The 23941-nt window shown below is 40.8% G+C and overlaps 1 protein-coding gene and 1 long non-coding RNA gene across 8 annotated transcripts in view; one reads left to right on the top strand and one right to left on the bottom strand.

Moving 5' to 3' along the window:
* The window catches only part of LOC119964781 (dual specificity protein phosphatase CDC14A-like), a 274575-nt gene extending 253175 nt beyond the window's left edge, over positions 1-21400 (top strand). For 2 of the 6 annotated variants that reach the window (XM_038794756.1, XM_038794758.1), the window contains exons 15-16: positions 440-758; positions 6292-8376. In XM_038794756.1, coding sequence (XP_038650684.1) covers positions 440-758; positions 6292-6321 — 349 coding nt within the window. In that variant the 3' untranslated portion in view covers positions 6322-8376. Of the gene's footprint in view, positions 1-439; positions 759-6291; positions 8377-20601 lie in introns of those variants that run through there. The other 4 variants (XM_038794759.1, XM_038794760.1, XM_038794755.1 and 1 more) reach the window with 4 other exon arrangements.
* LOC119964782 overlaps positions 17162-23941 on the bottom strand; it is a 163349-nt gene continuing 156569 nt past the window's right edge. Inside the window, exons 4-5 of one of the 2 annotated variants that reach the window (XR_005460361.1) lie at positions 21697-21852; positions 17162-17757 (exon numbers count right to left, since the gene is read on the bottom strand). This is a non-coding gene — a long non-coding RNA (uncharacterized LOC119964782). The remainder of the gene's footprint in view (positions 17758-21696; positions 21853-23941) is intronic. The other variant, XR_005460362.1, reaches the window with a different exon arrangement.

Here is a 23941-nt window from a genome sequence, read left to right as displayed (position 1 = left end):
AACTTAAAATGCCCTTTGTGTATTTTTTAATTTTGTAACTTGTTTTCCCTTTAAATATTGCTTCCCTTAAATGTTGCTTATGAAAGTTGCAATGATGGATTCACTTTGACAACCTTTAAATCTTATTAACATGACTAGCTGTCATGTCTTTTTCTAGAAACCTATTTCTAGTAGGCGTTGGCATTATGTGACAGTTAAATAGTAAGCTTAAACACCTAAAAATGTATATAATAGCGACCTGCATGTATAGTTATGGAATTTAATGATTGCAAATGGAAGGGCCTAAAATGTTAGTGACCAAATTTAATGAAACCACTTTTTAACATACAAAGTATATTTGAAAGTTTTGTTTCCACATGCATGGCATTTTTTTTCTTCATAATTGCATTTTTCACCATGTACATTATTTCCTGTTTTCCCATTGTCTGTTTCCATTTAGCTTCTCCATAAACTCCAGGCTAGGCAGTTCACTAGGGAATCTATATGCTTCCCCTGATGAAACTGAGAACGCTATGACATCAAGTCCGAGGACAAGTTTTACACCTGGTTATCCCTGCAACCAGCTGTATAGCAGCTCACAGCTTCCTGCGAGATATTACCAAGAACTGAACAACAACTACCACAGCAAATGCAACAGTGGCACAACCTGCAATATTCCCATCAATAATTGTGCAAGTCCGAAGGATGATTACAGCTGTAGATCCACCTGCAGTGGCCTTGGTCCTGTCACCATGCGATACCTAAGCCGTTCACACCCCGTAAGTTTATGTGCTCTTGTGCTTTACAAGCTTTTCTAAAAGGTGTAAATAATTTTGCCATGTATGAGGCTGAATGGGATCTTGTATGTGGAGTGGCTGTACCAATGCTCATTGTATCAAATTTTACGGTTAAATTAAATTAAGGTTTTAAGCGTTAATCATTGCTTATTTTATAAGGAATATGCTTGTCATAATTCCTAGGCATATGATGGATTAACTGATCTTAGCCAAAGTTGCCTGGGGGTATGATAAATTACTCATATTGCCACACCTGATTATTGTCCACTGACGTGAATGTAATGTGTGGATATCAGTTATGACAGAATTGGGCTCCTATCGTATTGCCTTTGAAGTCAAATGGCCTGTTGACACTCATCACTCAGGCTTACACAAGGATAAGATATCAGAGAATTCTTGAAATCCATGTCAAGTGCACCCAGGAGAGAGTGTGAGAACATGGACAAAATTGGTACAGGAGATGTTAAAAATCAGGGTGATTAATTTTACTTTTCTCAGACATTTATTCTGCTTTGTTCCACTATTGTAGTTATAGTTTCATATCCCAGTATTTAAAACTTGTTTTTAATAAGATGGAAATTAAATTACACTTTTCTCTCCATAAACAGAGTTACTGTAGATAGTGGTAGGCGTCGAGGCAGTACGCTCCTAATTGAGATACTTCTGTTATATATTCTACCTCAAGAAGCTGCTTTAGGCAATTGTCTTTGCAGATCAAGTATGACAGTCTAAATGTCCTAAATAGATGCAAAAAGGTTTACAGAGACCCACTCAATTCAAGAAGAGAAATATCTTGCATTAAATTTTCCTTTTACGGGCAGCACGATGGCCTAGTGGTTAGCACAACCGCCTCACGGCGCTGAGGTCCCAGGTTCGATCCCGGTTCTGGGTCACTGTCTGTGTGGAGTTTGCACATTCTCCCCGTGTCTGCGTGGGTTTCGCCCCCACAACCCAAAAACGTGCAGAGTAGGTGGATTGGCCACTCTAAATTGCCCCTTAATAGAAAAAATAATTGGGTAATCTAAATTTTAAAAAAACAACAAAAAAAAATTTTTTTTTAATTGTCCTTTTACTTTGTTGAGCTATCTTCTGCGAATATAGTTCTGATTGAAAGACGTGTGCTACTTATTTTTACGGAATTATCAAATCTTCGATTAATTGCTTCAAACTGAATATTTTGGCAATCATAGATCTCCAAAATATATACTATCTTCAAATAATTTCACATGCATATACTACAATATATCAAATATGGGGTGGTCAGTTCATGATGATATCCATACTCTGGAAAGTAATTTCCAAATATTAACTGCAACATTTCTACTAATTAAAGTATAGAATTTACAGTGCAGAAGGAGGCCATTCGGCCCATCGAGTTTGCACCGCCCCTTGGAAAGAGCACCCTACTTAAGCCCACACTACCACCCTATCCCAGTAACCCCACCTAACCTTTTTTTTGGACACCAAGAGCAATTTAGCATGACCAATCCACCTAACCTGCACATCTTTGGACTGTAAGGGGAAACGGGAGCACCCGGAGGAAACCCACGCAGACACGGGGAGAACGTGGAGACTCTGCACAGATAGTGATCCAAGCCGGGAATCAAATCCAGGTCCCTGGCGCTGTGAAGCAACAGTGCTAACCACCGTATAATCAGTAGTTAATTACATACTAAAAGTAATTTACGTGTAAAATAATTTAATACGGTCTGAATCCTGTTATTTTTTTCCAATTAAGGACAATTTAGCACGGCTAATCACCTAACCATATTTTTGGGTTTTGGGGTAAGACCCACGCAGACACTGGGAGAATGTGCAAACTCCACATGAACAGTGACCCAGGGTCGGGATCGAACCCAGGTTCTCAACGCCATGAGGCAGTAGTGCTAACCACTCCACCACCGTGCCATCCCGTTTTTTCTACTTCTACGTCACATTTTACTTTCTCAGTCACTTTTATTTCCAAAATAAATAATGAATGCATTATTCATTTGTTTTATGCCATCAACCTCGTGGTAAGCATGTGATCTATGATCTCCACCGTGTCCAAGGCGTTATGGTTTGACACCTTACGTCTTCTATCACCATTAATGTTTTCCACTAGAAACAGAATTCCTCTTATCGCAATTTATCATGCTTTTTATCTAGTAGCTTACTAGGTTTTTGAAAGTGTTATTTGTGAAAATGTTTGTACTTTGTTTTTAATGCATAGCAGCCACTATTTGAGTAGGAGTTGAAGAGATTTGCAGAGTGATTGGAAATGGATAATGTTATCCTGCAGGGTTCTGTTTTGGAATAACATCTGTTCTGACCTGATCTTTCTTTTGCATGATTTTAGCCTTTTTAAAAGCTTAAATGGGGGCAAATTCAAATTAAACAGTACTATACATTTTCAAAGTTTGTGTCACTTGCACCCATAACAATTTTATGCAAGAGAATCTGCAATCTTTTACACTAATTCAAAGCCTCCTTACCTGAAGCAACGCTCACTAACAATACATGGCCACACAGTCAGAAGGGTGAGTTTCCAACAATTGTGCCTGTTCATGGGGTTTCATCACATTGTGAACAGGTACCTGTGGTCATGTAAATTCACCTGATGTGCCATGACCAACAGCCAATTGAAGCAATTAACCAAGGTCTGATTTTCCTGCAGTTGTAATTAGTTTAATTTCAGCTGTAATTCAGTCATTTTCCTGATAGCACCAGTAGGGGAAACTCCAGGCTCCTGTGTTTGCTGGTCTTCTTTAGCTGCCTGTCAAGCACTGTCTTGATTTTTAAAATTCTCATTCATTTTCAAATCCTTCTGATCTCTATTACAATCCCTTCTGACTCCAAGATATTTGCACCCTTCTAATTTTGTGCTTTCCCAATCTCTCCGCTCTATTTGCAAGACAATTACATATAGTTATCTAGCACTTTCACAAAATATCTGCTGGTTCATTCTCTAGTTCCAGTTGGGCTCACCTTTCCCACCTTCCACTTTGCATAGTAGTAGAATTCATTTATATGTAAGAGGAGGAATGTTAATTATCTGTCTTTATTGTAATCATTCCCGTGCTTTGTGTTACATGTTCGGATTTGTGTAGTTATAGTCCTTCAGTTTCAACATTGCTGCCCACTCTCAGGGTTACAATTTGTGTCTTTAATAACCATTATGCTAAATAACCAGTAGCTATGCAAGTTTAAAAATACCATGAGGTCAAGCAATGAGCCATTGTAACTACTTGTTTTAATTTATGTATTATGTGCCACCTCATCTCCTTAATTGGTGGCCACAAGAATAACCATTATCAGACTATAATTCGGGCTATAAAATTAAGTAAATTTTCTTTCTTTCAAGAAAAGAGAAACTTCATTGATATAAGTAATTTTTGCAACCACTGGACACCTCAACCTGCTTAATAGCAAGTTAAGTACTCTTGATGCATAGCAATTCTTGCAATGTAGGAAATGGAGTAGCCATTTTGCACACAACAAAATCCCACAAACAGAAATGCGTTAATCACCAGGTAATCTGTTTTTGCAAAGTTGATGAGGGATATGTGTCGGCAATGATACCGAGGATATCACCTCTACTCTTCAACATCTTTTACATCCCCCTGAGCAGACACCGGAGAGTATGGGTAGAATCATGGGGATATTGGTGAGGTTTGGGGCCTCTGGGTATAAGTTAAATGTCGGAAGAGTGAGGTGTTTCCGGTGAATGCGGCGGGGCTGGGTACCAACTTGGGGTGTTGCCATTTAAGGTAGCTAGGGAAAGGTTCAGGTACTTGGGGATCCAGGTGACAAGGGAATGGGCTACGATGTAGAATTTGGCAACATTGGTATGACTTTCTCCGGTTGGAAAAGATCAAATTTGAGTTGAGGGGGGCAGCGGAGGGCTTTGAGACAGGATGGGGGTTGTTCATGACAATGTTTGAGGAACTGTTCGTCATGGGGGATGGAGAAGGGGAGGGGTTAAAAGGGGGGGGGGAAATTTACAAACTGTGGATTGTGAGGTTGTGAAGTGTGTTGTATACCTTACTGTTTTTACACGTTTGTAATAAAATACATTTGAAAAAATAGTACCAACTGAGCCACAACTGACACTCAATCAACATAAACCTGTAAATGAGCACAAAATTGCCTCCTTTTGTGCTGTATCATTTTGAGTCCATGAAAAGGAGCATATATCCGACAGTATTCTCCTCCATGTCAAAAACGTCTCATGTTAGCCTTCAGCATAAAATTGGCCAGTGGAAAAATAGCTGCTACTTATGTGGTTGTACTGCACCATTAAGCCTTTCGTAGATTTGAGCTCCAGGTGGCCTTAGTGATCTGAATGCAGGTAGTCAAGTGTCAGAGCACAATGAGAAGTTTGCCCTTCAAAAAGATTGGAAATCACTCCCTCCTGGATTTGACTCTCACCTTTATCTTAGATACTGCAGTCAGTCAAATGTTTCCCTCGGACATCACTTTTTTTCATTTGACTCCCTTCTAAGCAACCGACTGATCAAACTGATTCCAAAAGATTTAATCTTGTGCAGACAGCTATCTGGACAGATTGACACTTTTGTGCTCATAACATATTTTTGATTATGGTGATTCTTAAAAAAAACACCTTTCAACTGATTACTTTTTTAGCACATTAGGCTACAATATTGTGTACCCAATGCTTGCAGAGATGGATGAACACTAACCAATTTTAATCCTGTTGTGCAGTTACCAACTTATTTTTTTGTCAGACTTTATTCATAATTTATTTGCTGGTGCTTTGAGGATGAGCTATATTAAATGAATGAGGAAAAGTGTATGAAGATATTATTTTCAGTCATTAATGAACATGACATTGTATAGTTCAGAAACACTAAAAATGCAGTGAGCTGTTGTTGCTCATATTTAGATGTAATTATCAAGGATGTGCTTAACTAGTGAATACAACTAAATCACCCAAGTCCCCTTAATTAGAATTCTATCTTGCCCTTCCTATTTCCCCCTTTTTCTTCCATTTCCCTATTCTGCGGAAGTTGCTGATTCCTTACTGGGGCATGATTCCAGAGTTGGCAGATATCCCCAGGGTACCCAAGCAACCGTGTGTAACAATTGGATATTTGGGGATATCTAAGCCAGTCATGTAATTTGCTTACCGAACGTCTTTTTGTGCACATCCAGCTGAGATTCCTGAATAACTCGAGCAGGGTTCTTTCCCTTTTCTTTAATTCCCCCAACTCCTCTGTCTGTAATTCCCTCCAGGGCATTGGGCATTGAGACTGATTAATTGTACAATGTTCTTACCACTTAATCTCGCTGCAAGTTAACATTAGGATCAAACCTTAGACCTTTCTGGTATGTGAGGTTAGGTACTGAACAATGAGGATAACCAATAACATTCTTGATTTTTTTGCGAGGAGCTGACTACTTTTTAATATACAGTACATTGGTTTCATTCAATCACTATCAACTGCTTTAATTTTTCCTGTAACATCCAGTAGAAATTTAAATGCTCTTAGCTGAAGTTATTTTTCTTTTGCAGTCACTTCAATCTGAATATGTTCAGTACTAAACATCACTACTTCGCTGAAAACGGAATATATTGTGGCTGAAAAAGCACAGAAACTGAAGTGAAGACTAATCTTCCTGGGCTAGAAACTAGGCAACCTTAATGTTTAAAGATTTGTAAATGGCCAGTAATTGCTGCATTGCCTTGGCAATACTTTGAGAAGGACTTTTCTGCAGGTTGCATCAAGTATTGGGAGCTGATAAATCAAAAGTAATGCAAACCTTTAAGATTCCAGTTCTAGTTCTATTTTTTTTTTTGCTGTACTGTTATTTGTGGGAATTTAACTAACATTTAAAATTTTAAAACATCTAAACTGTAACTATCATGTGATGTCTGGCTGCTGCAATTCCTTAATAGTGTTGCTTTACCAGCGCCATTCTCACCAATCCTTGTGTCACAAACATGGTGTTACAGGTTTTGGTGATGGTACCAAGGTAAGCAATCGTTACATTGCAAATAAGGCAAGGCTTTATAACTTTGGATTCTTGCAAAGAAATTTCCAGCGTCCTGAATAAAAGTAAAAATTTGGGCATGAGCCATTTAAAAGGTGTGTTACAGCAAGGGGAATGTAGAAAGAGATTCTGTACCTCTTTCACAGCTGTAAATTGTAACCGCTGTAGCAGTAGAGATTAGGATCTCAACCCCAGGATCTAGAAGTTTTGAGTTCTAGTTTCAGCTGTCACTTGCACTTTCCTGCACTGATTGTCACTAGTTTTAACCAAGTTGCTTAATGGAGCATCTTGTTCCAGCAATAACCTCCACTTTGTGCCTGGAGAGGCATTTAAAGAAAGAAGCATTAATGATGGCTCTGAGGAAGTCCATTGTTCAAACTGCTGCTGCAACCTTCAGGCCATCTAAAACAAACCCAGTAATCAGGTATAGGGGTGGAAGAAAGAATGAGATTTAGAATAGAAAATAAAATTAAAAACGAGCATCATAAACTATGATCCCAATTTAAATGGTCAGAAATTGGTGATGGCTTATTCTCTCCTACATTTTTAGGAGAGTGCCAGAATAAGAACACAAAATATAACATTTTAAAAAATTGATGTAGTTACGTTTTAAATACAGAAGACAGGTATTTACAGCCTTTTTTTTATCAAAAGCTGAAATTGCAGCTCTGTTGAACAGCCAGACAGGGTATAATTTTGAACTGTTAAAGTAAAAACATCTCTCAAGCCTAATGTAAATGTACAGCTATGATGTGAGGTGTGAAATCTGACATTTGTATGCAAAGTCAACTTGAATTTATTTTGGGTTCCAATACCAGCTTCATAAAATGTTAATTATTTTCACTTTGATAGATATATATATATTTGGTATCCTAAATAAAAGTATTGTGCTTTCCCTGTTCATCCCAGGTGTTCTAATGCATTAACATTTCAATGCTTTAGTAAAAGTACCATTCAGGTAATGGTGATAAAATTCAAAAGTAACTTTCTTTAATTTGCTCGTTATGAATTGTGTATAATTCAGAATATGAAAGTTTTGACAACATTGTGTAAAATTTTTTCAGTAATCTGAAGTCTGTAAATGAAATGTCCATATTCAAAATAAATGACTTCAGTTGATAAAGTGACACAGCTATTTGTAAAGATACTTAAACCACCAATTGAATGGATTTTTCTTCAACCAACCAGGTCAGTTGGAATGCGTACGGCAAAGCCTTTAATTTTTAAAAATATTGGTTTTAAAGAAATATTTTGTAAATTAACTTAAACAACTTGTTTGTAGTGTTATCAATATATTAAAATTATTTTAATATAATTATAGCTGTCAAAAGAATCATTGTGAAGAGCTTGTTTATAGTATACTTATTGTAATATTTGCCGTTTGAAATGATGGTTGTACATTTAACAGTACATGTGGGCAGCAGAAATGTTTTGTCAAGATTCTACCTCTTGAAAAGTTACGTTTGGAAGATATAGAGCTTAAAAGCACATATATTTTTCATGCTGTGTATAAAGGAATTTAAAAATGTTTTTAATTAACTTTCCTACTATAGGCCAGTATTCCTTTAATTGTATCCAAATAATTAAAATTTAATTTCAATTATTATGTAAATGTGTCCTGTGTTTACTTTTACTGCTTTGTTAAAGCTGTATGCTATTGGCTACTGTTTAGAATTTCAATGCATAAATTTAGTTGCCTGGAGATCAGTTGCAGTGTTAATGTATGTTCATATAATTCAATGAGGTTCGGTACACTGCATCCTTGCTAATCACTTGTCCAATAAGAACTGGAGTAGGTCACTGAGCTCTCCCTACCTGTTCCACCATTGAGGTAGATCGTGGTTGGTCTGTGGTCTCTTTTTAAAAAAAATAAATTTAGAGTACCCAATTATTATTATTATTTTCCAATTAAGGAGCAATTTAGCATGGCTAATCCACCTAACCTGCACATCATTTAGGTTGTGGGGGTGAGACCCACGCAGACACTGGGAGAATGTGCAAACACCACACAGACAGTGACCCAGGGTCGGGATTCGAACCCGGGTCCTCAGCGCCGTAGTCCCAGTGCTAAACACTGCGCCACGTGCTGCCCTGGTCTGTAGTATCTTAACCCATTCTAGCCTTTATGGTCCCAATACCCTTGCCTAATCTATCATCCCACTTCTAAAATTGCCATTCTTTCAATCTTTTTAAGCTATGCCCCTTGGTTTGAACTCTTCCAACAAAGGAACTAGTTTCTGTCCCATCTACCCTATCAAACCACTTAATTATCATGAACTCCTCAATTATATTACCCTTTAATCTAAAAGGAAAATTGGAAGCAGAGAGGCAGGGTTCAAATGGTTTAGATCTTAAATAACTTTTTGTGCTCAAAGTGGGGGATATCGCTGCTGCCAATTGGGAATACATTTTTCCATTACATCAAAATGAAGTGCCTCTATTTCAGATATCCAGCATCAGCACTAAGCTTACCCAGGTTACGTATTTCATAGTTAGATTCAGTTAAGCCTCCAAACTTTGCCCAGCAATATGCCTTTGTGCCAAACTAAAAAAAACCTACTTTAGTTTCCCACATCAGTCAATTTAAAGCTGTTTATTAGAAATTGGATTGAGACTGTCCATGCTCATTTCACTGGATTTATCCAGAAAACAAAGGAGACATCATCCCATTAATCTAGGGAGGCTTTGAGATTTGTTTCCACAGGTGAAACATCAGCACTTAATACATATTATCACCGAGTGTAAAACTAGATGATTTTGATGGTGTTTTGCATGTTTCTTATGGCAGAGCATTCTAAGTTCATGAGATGATAAGTGACAAGCTCCCACATATGTCACCCTTGAGCGAGCTGTCAGTGAGAGAAAAAGTGGCCTGAGTGACTGAATTATTTTATTCCTCACTCCTGGAGAAGCTATTTGGGTTGATTTCTTAATTGGAACAAGGTAATTGCCACAAGAAGAATTTTAGATATAAACCTGCAATCATATAGTACAACACATTGGTGCGCAGAAGTCCAATTTTGAAAACCAGTTTAGTAATGGTAGCCTAATTAAATCTTGGTCATTAATTCAGTCATCAGCTATATGTGTAATGGTTAACTAAATTAGTTTGATTTTGCAGAGAGAAAACATTATTGCTGGGCTTTTCTGCATAGGAAATTTTTGTAAGCTATAGATCTCCCATTTTACTGCTCATGTTGATGGATTCAGAATGTAGACTTGATGAAACAGTTCACAACCACAATGAAATTAATGGCAAAAATGTCAAGCTTATTGGTGTATGAAGGCAGATTGTCTGATAAAGTAATGATTTTTTTTAAGAATGTGAATTGAGTTATTATTTGGAAGTAGCATGGCAAATATTTGACTTTGAGAATAAAAATTGTCATAATCCTCTTGGAATACATTATTTTTCGCAATTTATGGCATTCCAAAGTTGAGTTGTAAATTAGGAACATGAGAATGTACAAGCCTGGAAAGGAACCCTTAAGCCATTTGGTTGGCACCAGGCTTCAGAATACATAGTTTGCTACCATAAGCCTCAACTACTTCTCCTCATCAGATGCCCATCTAGCTCTTTCTTAAACTTGCTGATCTCATTAGCTTCCTGACTAGATAATGTGAAATATTGACATCGATCGGTTTGAAATAATTGTATTTGAACTTCCATCTTCTGAAATCATTCTGTGCCTCTTAGTCATGGTTCAGGTCAGATAAAGCATTTTACAGCATTCAACTTGCCAATACCCTTAAGGCTCTTAGTATCTCAATTAAGACTCCTTTTGGTCTTCTGATGGAAATAAATTCCGTTTCTGTAATCTCACCTTGCAAGGAGGTCTTGTGGCACAGTGGGTAGCATCCCTGTTTCAGAATAAGAATCTCTGGGTTCAAGCGCAGGAGATGATGAGCAAGGAAAGTATGTTCACCACATGGCCAAACAGTTGTATCAACTTGTAGACACTTCCAACTTACACCGGTGGCAAGTATGAGTGGATCATGATCATCCATGTATTGGAAAGGAAATTGGAAACTCCACCATCACTATTCATAGCACCAGACTACAACATGCAGATAAAAGTGCATGTTGATACAGTGACTCCGACTCCTTGGGTAGGGGTGGGGGGGGTTAAGGTGGCTCGTTTGCCTGGTCGACCAGTGTGGATCAGATCATAGAATTTGCAGTGCAGAAGGAGGCTATTCGGCCTATCGAGTTGGCACCAGCCCTTGGAAAAAGCACCCTACTTAAGCCCATGCCTCCACCCTATCCCTGTAACCCAGCAACCCCACCTAACCTTTGGACACTAAGGGGCAATTTAGCATAGCCAATCCACCTAAACAGCACATTTTTGGACTATGGGAGGAAACTGGAGCAACCGTAGGAAACCCACACAGTCACGGCCGGAATTGAACCTGGGACCTTGGAGCTGTGTGGCAGCAGTTACTAACCACTGTGCCACCCCTAAATTGATGCCAACAGCAATGGGGTTTGATCCCCATTCCAGTGGTGGAGCTCGGATTGCCATCAGACAGAGAACTCAAGAAGAAGAATCTCCACTTGTAGTTCAAATGTCTGATGCTTTTTGCACCTTTTTTAGTGCCTTGGTGTGTTTCCTGCACTATCGTGATTAGAACTGCACACAACTCTGACTGGGATGTAACAATGTGTGTATAAGTGCAGTATCTAATCCTGTGATGCGCATCTCATTCCATGTGCCATATAATCCTAGGACTGATTTGCTTTATCTACCACCTTTGCAATTGTGAAAATGGTTCATGACCTGCCCACTCCTATCCAAAAATCAATTTCCTGTGCTCTCAAATGGAAGAACTGTCTGTTCTAAATCTAGGTTTAGTTATTTGCTTTCTTGTTTTTAATCATAATTCACTTATTTCAAGTTTAAACCTTCCACTGCATACTTTAATTATACCAGAACTCTTGCCAATAATATCATCTTGGTCATGAACATAGAACTCCCAATATTATCTAAATTATGTCTGCCTCCTCGTATTCATCTGCATAAAGAATTACTGCATAATTAGCATTACTGGTATCACCTCCTCCTTTGGTCTACACATTAATTTGCTGTAGATTCCCTATTTTCAACATGCTTATATGATTCAATTATATGCATTCCATTTTTAAATTTTCTGTAACAACTTGCCTTGATATAGCACCTTTAATGTAGCAAAATGTCCAAGGTGTGAGGAACACGGTCAAATATCGACAGAGCCATAGAGGAGATATTTAAACAGGTGACCAAAAGGTTGGTTTTGAGAAGTGTCTTAAGAGGAGAAGCCAGGAAGTTCAGGGAGGAAATTACAGAATTTGTGGCATAAGACATTTGTAGATGGAGATTTGTAGATTTGTTGGAGGAGATGGCTACAGAAAAAAGGCAAGATGTGGAAGATTTTGAACACTTGGATGAGAATTTAGATTTGAAATCTTGCTATTCTGAGATCCAATGTGGATCAAAGTGGCGATGATTGAACATAATTTTGTGCAGGTTAGGATGCAGACATTAGAATTTTGGATTAAATTAAGTTTTTGGATGTTAAAAGCTGGATTGATTGGGTGAAGCAGTGTGGAGATGGGCCAAATTACAGAGAAGGAGGTAAGCTGTCATGGTGATAGAGAGGGTATGGGGTCAGAAGCTCAACTCGATGTCAAATAAGATATTGAGGTTGTAAATAGTCTGGTGGCCACAGAGAAAGAATGGAATTGACTATTGATCGGAGGAACTCTTTAGATTCTACATGCACTAATATATTGCAGAGGTTGTCATATTTGTGCAGTCTCTTCCCAACCTTTGCTATTAACATTAGTTCCAGCCATTAATATTGCTGTCTAATTTCATAAATCCATGTGCAAATCATGATACCAATTGCATCCTTTTCTATCTATCCTTCCCAATCCCTCTGCAACTTTTGACTAAGTTAGCCACATCATCCACCAATACCTCATCAGGCTGTGAGGAACTCTACTTGCCTAGTTCCAGTCTTATTATAATAATAATCGCTTATTGTTACAAGTAACCTTCAATGAAGTTACTGCGAAGAGCCCCGAGTCGCCACATTCCCGCACCTGTTCGGGGAGGCCTGTACGGCAGAGGTACACCTCTGTAATTTGTATTAATTTAGTCATTGTGAGAGAATCATCTGCAATACCTTCTCATATCATCCCCACTATCATGTTGCCTCGAGTCCCATAAGGATGTACCAGCGGTTCCCTCCAATACTCAACCATGTGCTGCCCCTTGTTAACATAGTTAGGAATATATAGTGGCAGGATTCGCGTGCACATCAACACCCAACTCTACCTCATCACCAGCTCAACCCTTTGACAGTGTCTGATTTGTCACTCAACCCTTTGGTGTCTGATTTGTCGCTAGCTTTTACAGGGTGTTCAGAAAATTCCTTCAACCTAATATTAAGAGTGATTCAAACTTTGTTACTAGCTACTGACTCCATCTGGCAAGTCTGAGACTGAACCCGTGTTCACAACCATTGCTGTCATATTTTATCTCATGACCACATAATCTCTATAAGTAAGATCTCTTACTTCCATTCCTGTATTACTCAATCAGCTCCCCTGCCCTCATATCTGCTCCTAAAACCATCGTCCATGCCCTTGTTACCTCAAGACTTGATGTTCCAATGCTCTCCTAATCAACCTTCACACTCCGTAAATTTCAGTTCATTGAAAGTTCTGCTGCCTGTATCCTAATGTACCCATTCACCTATCTCTTCTGTGCTTGCTAATCTATAACTTGACCTCTCTATGTTACATCCTGCAACCCTCTCTGATCGCTGCTCCTCCAATTCTGGCCTTTTGCACAGCCCCAATTGCAGTTTCATCACCAGTGGCAGCCCTGCCTTCAGCTGCCTTTCTTCCCTAATCACCTTATCCTGACCTCCCGTAAAAGAAGCTTCTTAAAACCTATCCATTTGATCAAGCTTCTGATGCCCCTTTACATGGTGTTGTATCAAGTAATGTTTGATAATGCTCACGTGAAGTGCGTTGGAATGTTTTTCTACCTTAGGCTACATAAATGCCAGTTATTGAGCCGCATGGTAATACTCTTTATTGTCTTTGCAATTTTTCTGGCGAACCCCTTTCAACAGTGTCAGTATATTAATCAGAACTACCTTCCCCTCCAAAGGAGTTCACTTGCTACTCAGATTTATCAAAATTACAGATCTTTCTGACCGCTCCAGTAATGTGTGTGTTTCCTGGTCCATTCAAATTTTGGCTCCAGGTTCCTTCCTAAACTTTCCACAATTGTATTATCCCAGATACTGATCTGGAATACTTTTGTTGTACATGGTATTTCAGAGTGTAAAGTACTGATGTTTGAGTTTTCCTAACTTGTGTTTAAGACACTCTCTGCCTTTTGGCATCTGATGCAGACACTAGTCTCTGGTTATCTTGTGGAGGCCTATATTGTGCACTCCATCCCCGTTTTGAGCAATTATTCCACCTTTGTTCCCAACACTATTTATTTATTTTCAGTTAAGTGCATATCTACTTGTCCAAATGTTGAGAAATTCTTTGTCAAGGACTACACAATTAAAATTAACTTGCAAATATCTGAACGCAGTTAAAAAGGCCCTTGACACTTCATACTTAACAGTTAAAATTATGAATTGGTGACTATGAACACAGTTTGACACAACATGAAATAATAGATTCCGGATTCCAACAGCATTTGGATGGGCTATGCCGGACTAGATCCTGCTCACAGCTCAGAACAAAGAAACGTACAGCACAGGAACAGGCCCTTCAGCTCTCCAATCCTGTGCCGACCATGCTGCCCGTCTAAATTAAACTCTTCTGCACATCCAAGGTCCGTATCCCTCTATTCCCATCCTATTCATGTATTTGTCAAGATTCCCCTTAAACGTCACTATCATCCCTGCTACCGGCAGTGAGTTCTAGGCACCCACTACCCTCTGTATAAAAAAAACTTGCCTTGTACATCTCATCTAAACCTTGCCCCTCGCACCTTATACCTATGCCCCCTAGTAATTGACCCCTCTACCCTGGGAAAAAACCTCTGACTATCCACTCTGTCTATGCCCCTCATAATTTTGTAGACTTCTATCCGGTCGCCCCTCAACCTCCATTGTTCCAGTGAGACCAAACCGAGTTTATTCAACCATAATGGGTAAACTGGACCAGATGAATCACATACAAATATGAAGTCTGTAAGATTGTTATGGTTTGGGTCTGTGTTTCATTTCGGGTAAGATGGAGAAATGAAGGGGGTTATGAGACCTGTTCTGAATTCTGCTAACTAGACGTTTGGGTGAGGGGTCCATTTGTTTTACTGGGAAGAAGGTGCAAGATATTCACACCTGTAAATATTGGCTAGATAGATTGTTAGTCTCCTTATACCAGGGAGGTGTTGGACATGTTCGGTTTTGTAAACAGTTATACTTTAATCTGTCCATTCAATTCCAACATGGAAAGGAGTTAGGGAGTCTAGAGGCTAGCTGATTAGCATTTCTACCTGGATGCAAGGTCCATATGTTTCACATTGCCGGCTAATTTAGGGGGATGCCATTTACGGTAGCGAGGGATAGGTTTAGGTACTTGGGATTCGGGTAGTGAGGGAATGGATGGGGCTCCATAAGTGGAACTTAACGAAGCTGGTGGAGGAGGCCAGGGAGGATTTTAAGAGGTGGGATACACTGCACTTAACGTTGGCGGGGAGGGTCCAAGTGGTGAAAATGAATATTCTGCCATGGTCCTTGTTTATCTTTCAACTCTCCCGATCTTTATACCAAAGGCCTTTTTCCGGAAAGTAGACACAATCATCTCTGAATTTGTATGGGCGGGGAAGGTGCCGAGGGTGGGGAGGACCGTGCTGCAGAGGCAGCAGGGGGGTGTTGCCGTTGCCAAACTTGCTTCATTATTATTGGGCGGCGAATGTGGACAAGGTGTGGCGGTGGTGGGAAGGAAAAGGGGTAGAGTGGGTTAGGATGGAGGAGGAATCTTGTAAGGGGTTCAGTTTGAGGGATATGGTGACGGCAGCATTGCCAATGGCTCCGAGTAGGTATTCAGGGAGTCCAGTGGTGCAGTCCACGGTGAAGATATGGAATCAGTTGAGGAGGCATTTTAGGGTGGAAGGGATGTCGGTGCTAATGCTGCTGTGTGAGAACAATGGGTTTGAGCCGGGGGGGGGGGGGGGGGGGGGGGGGTCGTGTCTACATGAGGTGGAGGGAAGTGGGACTGGTCAAGGTGAGGGATTTGTATTTGGAGGAAGGGTTCGCCAGTCTGGAGCAGCTGAGGGAGAGGGTAGAGCTGCCGAGGGGTAATGAGTTCAGGTATACACAGGTTAGGGACTTTGCAAGAAAGGTCTGGAAGGGATTCCCTAGATTGCCGGGAAGCACCCTGCTGGAACGACTGCTGCTTCCGGATTTTGAAGGGGAGGAAATAATTGGGATATATATAAGTGGCTGGGGGAGCAAGAAGGCAAGTGGGTGGTGAAGATCTAGGAGAAATGGGAAGCGGAGTTGGGAATGCAGATCAATTGGGGAGTATGGAGTGAGGCACTGCAAAGGGTAAGTGGGACCTCTTGTGCAAGGATGAGCCTGATACAGTTTAAGGTGGTGCACAGTGTGCATATGACTCGGCCAAGAATGAGTGGGTTCTTTCAGGGGATAGCAGATGAGTGTGTGAGGTGTGGGCGGGGGCCAGCGAATCATGCGCACATGTTTTGGGGTTGTAAAAATTTGGGAAGATTCTGGGCGGGAGTGTTTGCGGTCTTAGCCAGGATAGTGGAGGAGGGAGTGGACCAGGACCCTTTGGTGGTGATATTTGGGGTTTCAGAGAAGCCGGAGCTCATAGAGAGGAGGTAGGCTGATTTCTTGGCCTTCGCCTCTCTGATTGTACGGTGATGAATTTTGCTGGAGTGGCGGTCGGCATCGCCACTGGGGGTAGCAGCATGGCTCGGTGACCTGTATAACTTCCTGCGGTTAGAGAAGAAAAAATATGAGTTAAGGTGCTCAGCAGGCGAGTTTGAGAAAAGGTGGGGGATGTTTGTCGCAGGGGGTGGGTGATGGGGACGGGAGGGTGAAAAAGCAGAAAAATCTGGACAAACTATAGTTGATTGTTAGGAAGAATGTTTCCCGGGGTGTTTATTTGCTGTAACCTACTTTGATATATGTTTGAATAAAATGCGTTTTTTTTTTATATTTCACATTGCCATGGAAATGGACTCTGAAAGGGAAGATTCCATAGGAAGCCATTGTAGGATCAGGTTATAGGTTTTCCTAAAAAATCACTCGACCTCATAGCAGCTCCGGCCCTAGGGTTGCTGGCGCCCCGGGCAAGCTGAACTTCGGCGCCCTTACAAGTATAAAATTTTCACAAGGAGAAAAACTGAAAATGTAGAATAAAGAGTTTATTACAATATTACAAAATCGAGGCATTCAAATCTGTACAGAATCTGAACAAACTGAGAAGCTTATTTTCCTATACATCATTCTTACAGAGAAACTACGTTTATTTGCATCTTTTGGAAAATTGTACTGTTTATTAATAGGATGCGGCCCATTCATAATGATGTGATCAGTTTCAGCCATTGATAATTCATCTGGCCAGTGTGCTGGATCATTGTAGTTGACATTTCTTTTGGGGGAGTTTTCAAATTTACTTTCATCATTCTCAGTATTACCTGCTGTGACATTATTGCCTAAGTCTTCAACAGCATTACAATTGTGATCGTGATGTTTTAATTCATGCATGCAATCGTTCTTTCCTTCAGAAAGTACAGTATCTTCAGTTGGTTTGACTTCACAATCATTAGATGACAAATCTGGAGAGATAGATGTAGCTGAAGAAGTTGAGCCTGCATTGTTCCCACTGTTAGACTTAGGACTGAAAAAACTTGATAGCTTTGGGTGTTTCCTGGCTGCTGCTTCTTGTTGAAGACGTCTTTTTCTGTTTTCATAGCCGGATAACTTTTTTGGAGGCATTTGCTATCTAGGAAAAGAATAAAATGGAATATAATACATATGTATATATATATATATATATATATATATATATATATATATATGATACTGGTCTTTTTGTTCTAGTCTGATGAGGAAGGCAGTTGCCTTCGAAACGTCCAGAATAAATCTGTCTACCAGTGTGGGTTTTCTTCATATAATGCTCTTCACTTATTGTGATTTGTCCGTGTCAACATCAGATTCAGATATTATAAAATATAGTCAGGGTCAGTCAGTTGCTTAAGTGTATTGTAACTGATGAATTTTGAAACCTAGTGTGTCTGGGTGAACTCTGAATCACGCAATAAGCATTGACGCTTAGGTTTCAAAATTCAGCAGTTACAATACACTTACGCAACTGACTATATTTTATCTGATGTTGATACGGACAAATCACAATAACGTGAAGAGCATTATATGAAGAAAACCCACACTGGTAGACAAATTTATTCTGGAAGTTTCGAAGGCAACTGCCTTCCTCATCAGGCTAGAACAAAAAGACCAGTATCTTACACACACCAATAAAATACAACATTTTTTTGACATCAGGTAGGCGATGCCCAACCTTTTTAGGTGAGGGCCTGACCGCAACCTCACCTGATACTGATAGATACCTACCCCTGGGACTGACCTGATTACCAAGGATCTCGATTTATATAATTCAAAGGTCACTAAAACATCATTAATCGTTGCAAATAAACTTAACAGATATGCAAAGTCTTATAGACGAAGACGATCACTATGCCCGCGTCCTCAGCCACCCGCGATCCACCTTAGGTGACGTGTACAAGCTGACGGTTGTGGAAATTTCCTTGTCTTTGTCACACACTCCTTGATGGCGCCCCCTAGCACATGGCGCCCCGGGCGACTGCCCGAGTTGCCGGTACCTTGAGCCGGCCCTGCCTCATAGTCCAGGTCAGTTGAGAGAGGGGACACAGGGAAATAGAGACAGCAGATCTCTATTGTTCACCACACAAAATGTGGGTGGGATCTTGCATTTGGATTGAAGAGATGATGTTGTGAGGGTTCAAATTAAGCTGCAAGGTTCACCTAGCTTTGGTTAGAGGGAGGGATCTCCAGAGAATTCTACACTGGCACATCAGTTTGAGGTTTCGAAGTTATCTGTCTGGAAAGGAACTAAGAATCACTTTAGATTGGTTCCCAGTGAATTAAGTGTCTACTTGAAGGACAGAATTCAAGGAAAATTGTAGGAGATTTTATGTTGTTTTGAGTGTTAGGGCGGGCGGGGGGGATCTTTTTGGAATAAGTTGCCTGCTGAAAGTGGTTTGTCAATGTTTTTCAGTGTATTACAGTAAACGTCTTGTAACCTGAAATCTTGCGGTACAATCCTTTCAGCCATTCACTGGAAGTTGGAATTTCTTTTTACATGTTATGCGTCTCTGTTGTACGATAGAGACAGAAGGGTAGTGTTCGGTAATGTTTATACCCTTGATCGAGCCCAACCATAAATATCCAGGCTCTTTCAGAGGGTTGGTGCAGGCTCGATGAGCCAAATGGCCTACTGCACAGTAGGGATTCTATGGTTTGAAGTGCTTGGTTGAATTCATAACCAAACTCGCTGGCATCTTTAAATAATACTTTGGCATTTGGGTGACACGGTTAGCATTGCTGCCTACGGCGCTGAGGACCCAGGTTCGATCCCGGCTCTGGGTCACGGTCTGTGTGGAGTTTGCACATTCTCCCTGTGTCTGCGTGGGTCTCACTCCCACGACCCAAAGATGTGCAGAGTAGGTGGGTTGGCCACGCTAAATTGCTCCTTAATTTAATTTTTTTTTAAAAATACTCCGGTGTTTGAAAGCAGTGTTTAGTTGGGTAAGCCACGACTTCCCGTAATTTGAAGAATTTTTTTTTCTCATCTGGTTCTTTGATTTTGAGATAATTCTATGTTTACTTTGTGTACAAGAATATACTCCTTTTATTGGTAATGTCTGGGAGCAAAGTCTGAAGATGGGGTGTTCGCTGACATTAAGTGGATTCTAATACACATGAAGGTCTAACTTAAAAATGACCCATTGCTGTGGCTGGAATCTAACTGGAGGTTAACCAATGGTCTTCATGCTGGCTTCTGGTGTCGAGTTTCAGAGTTCCAGCTCGCATTTGTGTGGTTTGGCACAGCACTGCTACCAATGACTGTTTCATATGTTTGCGCCCGGCTAATTCACAAGTTACACCACAAGGACATTTACCATTGTGATATTATAATAAGTGGATGGAATGGGAACGTCTTACTCGACAGTATTGTTGTGTTATGTACTCTGGGATAACACAGGCTGCAACTCGATGCAGCTTTGACCACAAAATACTCCAGACTTTGAAGTAAGTTCAATGTGATTTATTGAACCATTAGCACAGTTTTCTGAGTTCGACTCCTGCTAATCTTGCTATACTAATTCAGTCTAACTAACCAGTCTGCTCTAAGCCACGTGGTGGGTGTGATGCTTCTGATCTGCCCCTGTCCTACTCTTTAAGTGTCGCCTGTGGAAAGAGACAGTGTATGTGTGCCCTGTCCATATATGTAGGTTGTGTAACCCCCCCCCCCCCCGCCCCCCTTTGGGGTAGTGTTACCTCTGGGTGTCCTGACTGCCCATTGGTAGTGTCCTATTCTATGTGTTCATTAGCTGTATGTCTGCATGTCATGACATCTCTGCTGCTCCCTCTAGTGTTTACTCAGTCGTAGTGTATTTACATTAACCCCTTGTGTATTTACAGTGATGCATATCACCACAAGTATGACTTGGTCCTGGAGATGATGCATTATTTATCTGCAAAGTGCCATTTCCTGCCTGGAATTATTTATTTCCCTGTCTTTCAGGTGGAACCTGAACCACTCCATGGAGGGTGGTGTCACCAGCAAAGAGAACACCACTTTTGATGACACCCACCCGGTAACTGATGGAACAAGAAATGGAATAAGGCTACAAACTAGCTTCCTGTGGGGAGCCCCTGCTTTCTCATGCCTGGGCAGATGAGGTGAATGCACACTGGGTTTATGTCTTGTTAAACATTTCGCCAGACATATCACAAGAAACAACTTCTGATCTTGTGGGATATTTTACTCCTAGGGAAAGTTGCACAAATGTCATAATCTCCTGTTTTAACTCCAAGCCGGACATCACGGGAATATCTAGATTCCTGAACAGTGTGGTAACTCACAGTAACTGCGGCTTTCTTTAGAGCAAGTTCAACTGCTCCAATAAAACCTCCTGCTGCTTTAGAGAAGCTGGGGAAGAACTCTTAATCCCAGCTCTATATTCTACTCTTCAGCATTCATTCAAATCAGCCCAGAGTGAAGAACTAGCGTGCAAATGTGGTGGGGTTATGTCTACGCGAGTGCATTTTAATCAACCTCTTGACTCAAAAAACATTTTTGTTTGAAGCGACTCACAACAGCATGACCCAGAATGCTCGACGGGCAGCATTGTTATTTATCAAAATTATTACCCCAATGGGGGTGGGAGAAAAAGATAACCTGCAAAAGTTCACAGCTAAAACTGCGGGTATCTGGACAATCGCAGCGCCTGTTTAGTGAAAGTGCCCTTCATGTAATTCCTGTCACCAAATAAATACGGCTTATTTGGAATTGTCCTTGCCAATATTTATACCTCCATATACCATTGCTCAAAGGTAGAGCCGCGGGTCATTTCTCAGGACTGTTTGTGGCGCCTTGCTGTGCCCAAAGTTCGACGCCCCCTCTCCCGGGAGACTACATTTGCTTGTTACGGTCCTGCTCGAAAACGCGTTGGGATTCCCCACGACCACTAATGCGCCCTGTCCTAATCTCACTCTCCTGGCCTTGACTTTTTCAGACAACACTAACTCCTGCAGCACTGTAGCAATATCCGCGCGTGTGTAGGAAGTGCTCCCCCTAGTGTCGCAACCAAGAACATCAATTTGGGCATGAGCTTACATCAATGTAAATTGCTGCCTTTGTTTGCTGGAGGTTCACGTGTTAGGTAAACACGAATGGAATGCTGACAACAGCGATCCCATCCTTTTCCATGATGTGGAGATGCCGGCGTTGGACTCGGGTGGGCACAGGAAGAAGTCGTCCAACCTTGTGGTGCTATTTGATTCAGTGGCAAATCAATTTAAACAGGTTACATTTCGTCAGAAAAATATTACTTGGAAGATAATAATTTGAATGCGGTATGAGAGCAAAGAGTACAAATTTACAAAGCACTAAAAGTAGCCAGGCAGGTTTATAAACGAGGTAAATCAAGCACGAGGACTTATTTGTAAGGGGATGGACTTGAAGAGCAGAGACATAAATAGTTAGACCACACTCGGATGGCTGTGAACAATTCTGATTACAATATTATTTTTTAAAAGCATATAGAGACACTGGAGAGAGAGAAAAAATGGCATGGGTCATACTAGATTAAGGGTATGTTATCAGGAAAAGATGAACAAGCCAGATCTCTTTTCTCTCGATCATTATAATAGGGATCTTATAAAATTATGAAAGGTTTTCATAGAGTAAATACCGAGAGACTTTGGCTTGTGGGAAAGAGGAAAACTCGACGCCGTCATGAAGAAATCAACGAGGGAACTCAGAAGAAATGTCTTTACTAGCGAGCGGTGAAAATGTGGACGCCGCAGCCACATGGGTTAGTTGAGGCGAATAGTATAAAGACATTCAAGGGGAAACTAGATAAGTATCTGAGGAAGAGGGGAATCTGGGGTAAAGTTGATAGAGTTTAGATAAGGAAGAGAGAGGCTCGAGTAGTACATGAACAGTAGAATGGACTGGTTCGACCGAATGTCCTCTTGTAGTATAACCTGTGTAGCATCTTGAACTATGACTTGGCATGTCACCCGGTCCTCGGTGCCATGAGACAGCAGTGCTAACCACTGCACCACCGTGCCGCCCTACCTGAGCATTGCTGACCCTTTCTCTATGACACTGAGTTCTACTCTGTCCATCATTATACAATCACTGCCACTCCCTAGCTGCTGAAGACTTGTTTCAGAATCTCATATTTCTCAGTTAGCAGCAAGCAGACAAGTTCCTTTTGGGTAACGTTTGCCTAGTGCCCCATGCGTCCTTCAGTATTAAATTGGGGATGATTTGGCCCTGAGAAATTAGAATGAGTTTCTCCAGCTACTGGGGACATTTTATTGACGTACAAGCTTCACATTCCGATCAGAAAGGGCACATACCGCCTTTTGAAAGGAGAAGTCTGCTCCTGGAGACTGGATGCTGTCTATTTAAAAACACTATAACTGGGGCTCGCTCGTCTCACCAACTTCACAAAGGCCACTCCGAACTCCAAATGAAAACTTCGGCGCCTGTTGCCTCCGTGGCCGTTACAAAGGGATTGTCAAATAATCCAAATGAATGATCGGCTGCCCTTCGATCTTGGCGTTAGATCTGCAGCCTAAAGCCCAGAGAAAAATGGGTAATGGTTTGAAGATTCCTTGCCCGATAACATTGTTCCCCATAGAACACACTCGCTTATGTTGGAGGATGCAGAGAGACCAACATTGTGTTCCTCTATCTCAGTGGAAAGCCAGAACAGTGGCCGTTGCCCAGGAATGACCAACTCTGCCAAGCCGTAGAGAACATAAAAACACGGTGGGGTAGAGGGGGTAGATGTTTGGCCCAATTCAAGGAGTGAGGTCTTGGAGATTTGGGTTGGTGAAGTGATTTAAAAAGAAACACGGGTCTGTTTAGGGGAGCTCCTACTAATCAGTGGCAATGTCTTCTGATAAAACCAAGATGAAATCATCTGATTGTAGAGGTTTTATAAACTTATTTTGCTTGTTCCATTTGCATGAACGTGATATTTTTGATGTCTACCTTGGCCCACATGACGTCTGTATCAAAGGGAGTTTTTCTGATAAAGGCGGCCTGATCAAGCATTTTCCAATCCAGGTTCACCTCTGTTCATATATGAGGCAATTGGGAAATTCAAAGACGCGGATTTACAAGGATATACATTGATATAAATCGGTTGTAAAAATACAACCAATTTGAAGAGATTTCCAAATAGCAGCAAAGTGATGGCCAACTTAGCCGTTACCTTTGATGGTATAGCTATTTTTAACTTTAATTAACCATTTATTTGACTTACCAAAGAATGGACTGAGACCCAGCCATCTGGACAAGAAGTCCATTCCTCCCACATTACCAAATGCACATGATCTCCCCA

The sequence above is a fragment of the Scyliorhinus canicula genome, chromosome 4 (genome assembly GCF_902713615.1).
Source record: "Scyliorhinus canicula chromosome 4, sScyCan1.1, whole genome shotgun sequence".
NCBI classification, from domain to species: Eukaryota; Metazoa; Chordata; class Chondrichthyes; order Carcharhiniformes; family Scyliorhinidae; genus Scyliorhinus; species Scyliorhinus canicula.
This window is presented reverse-complemented; position numbering and strand designations above follow the sequence as displayed.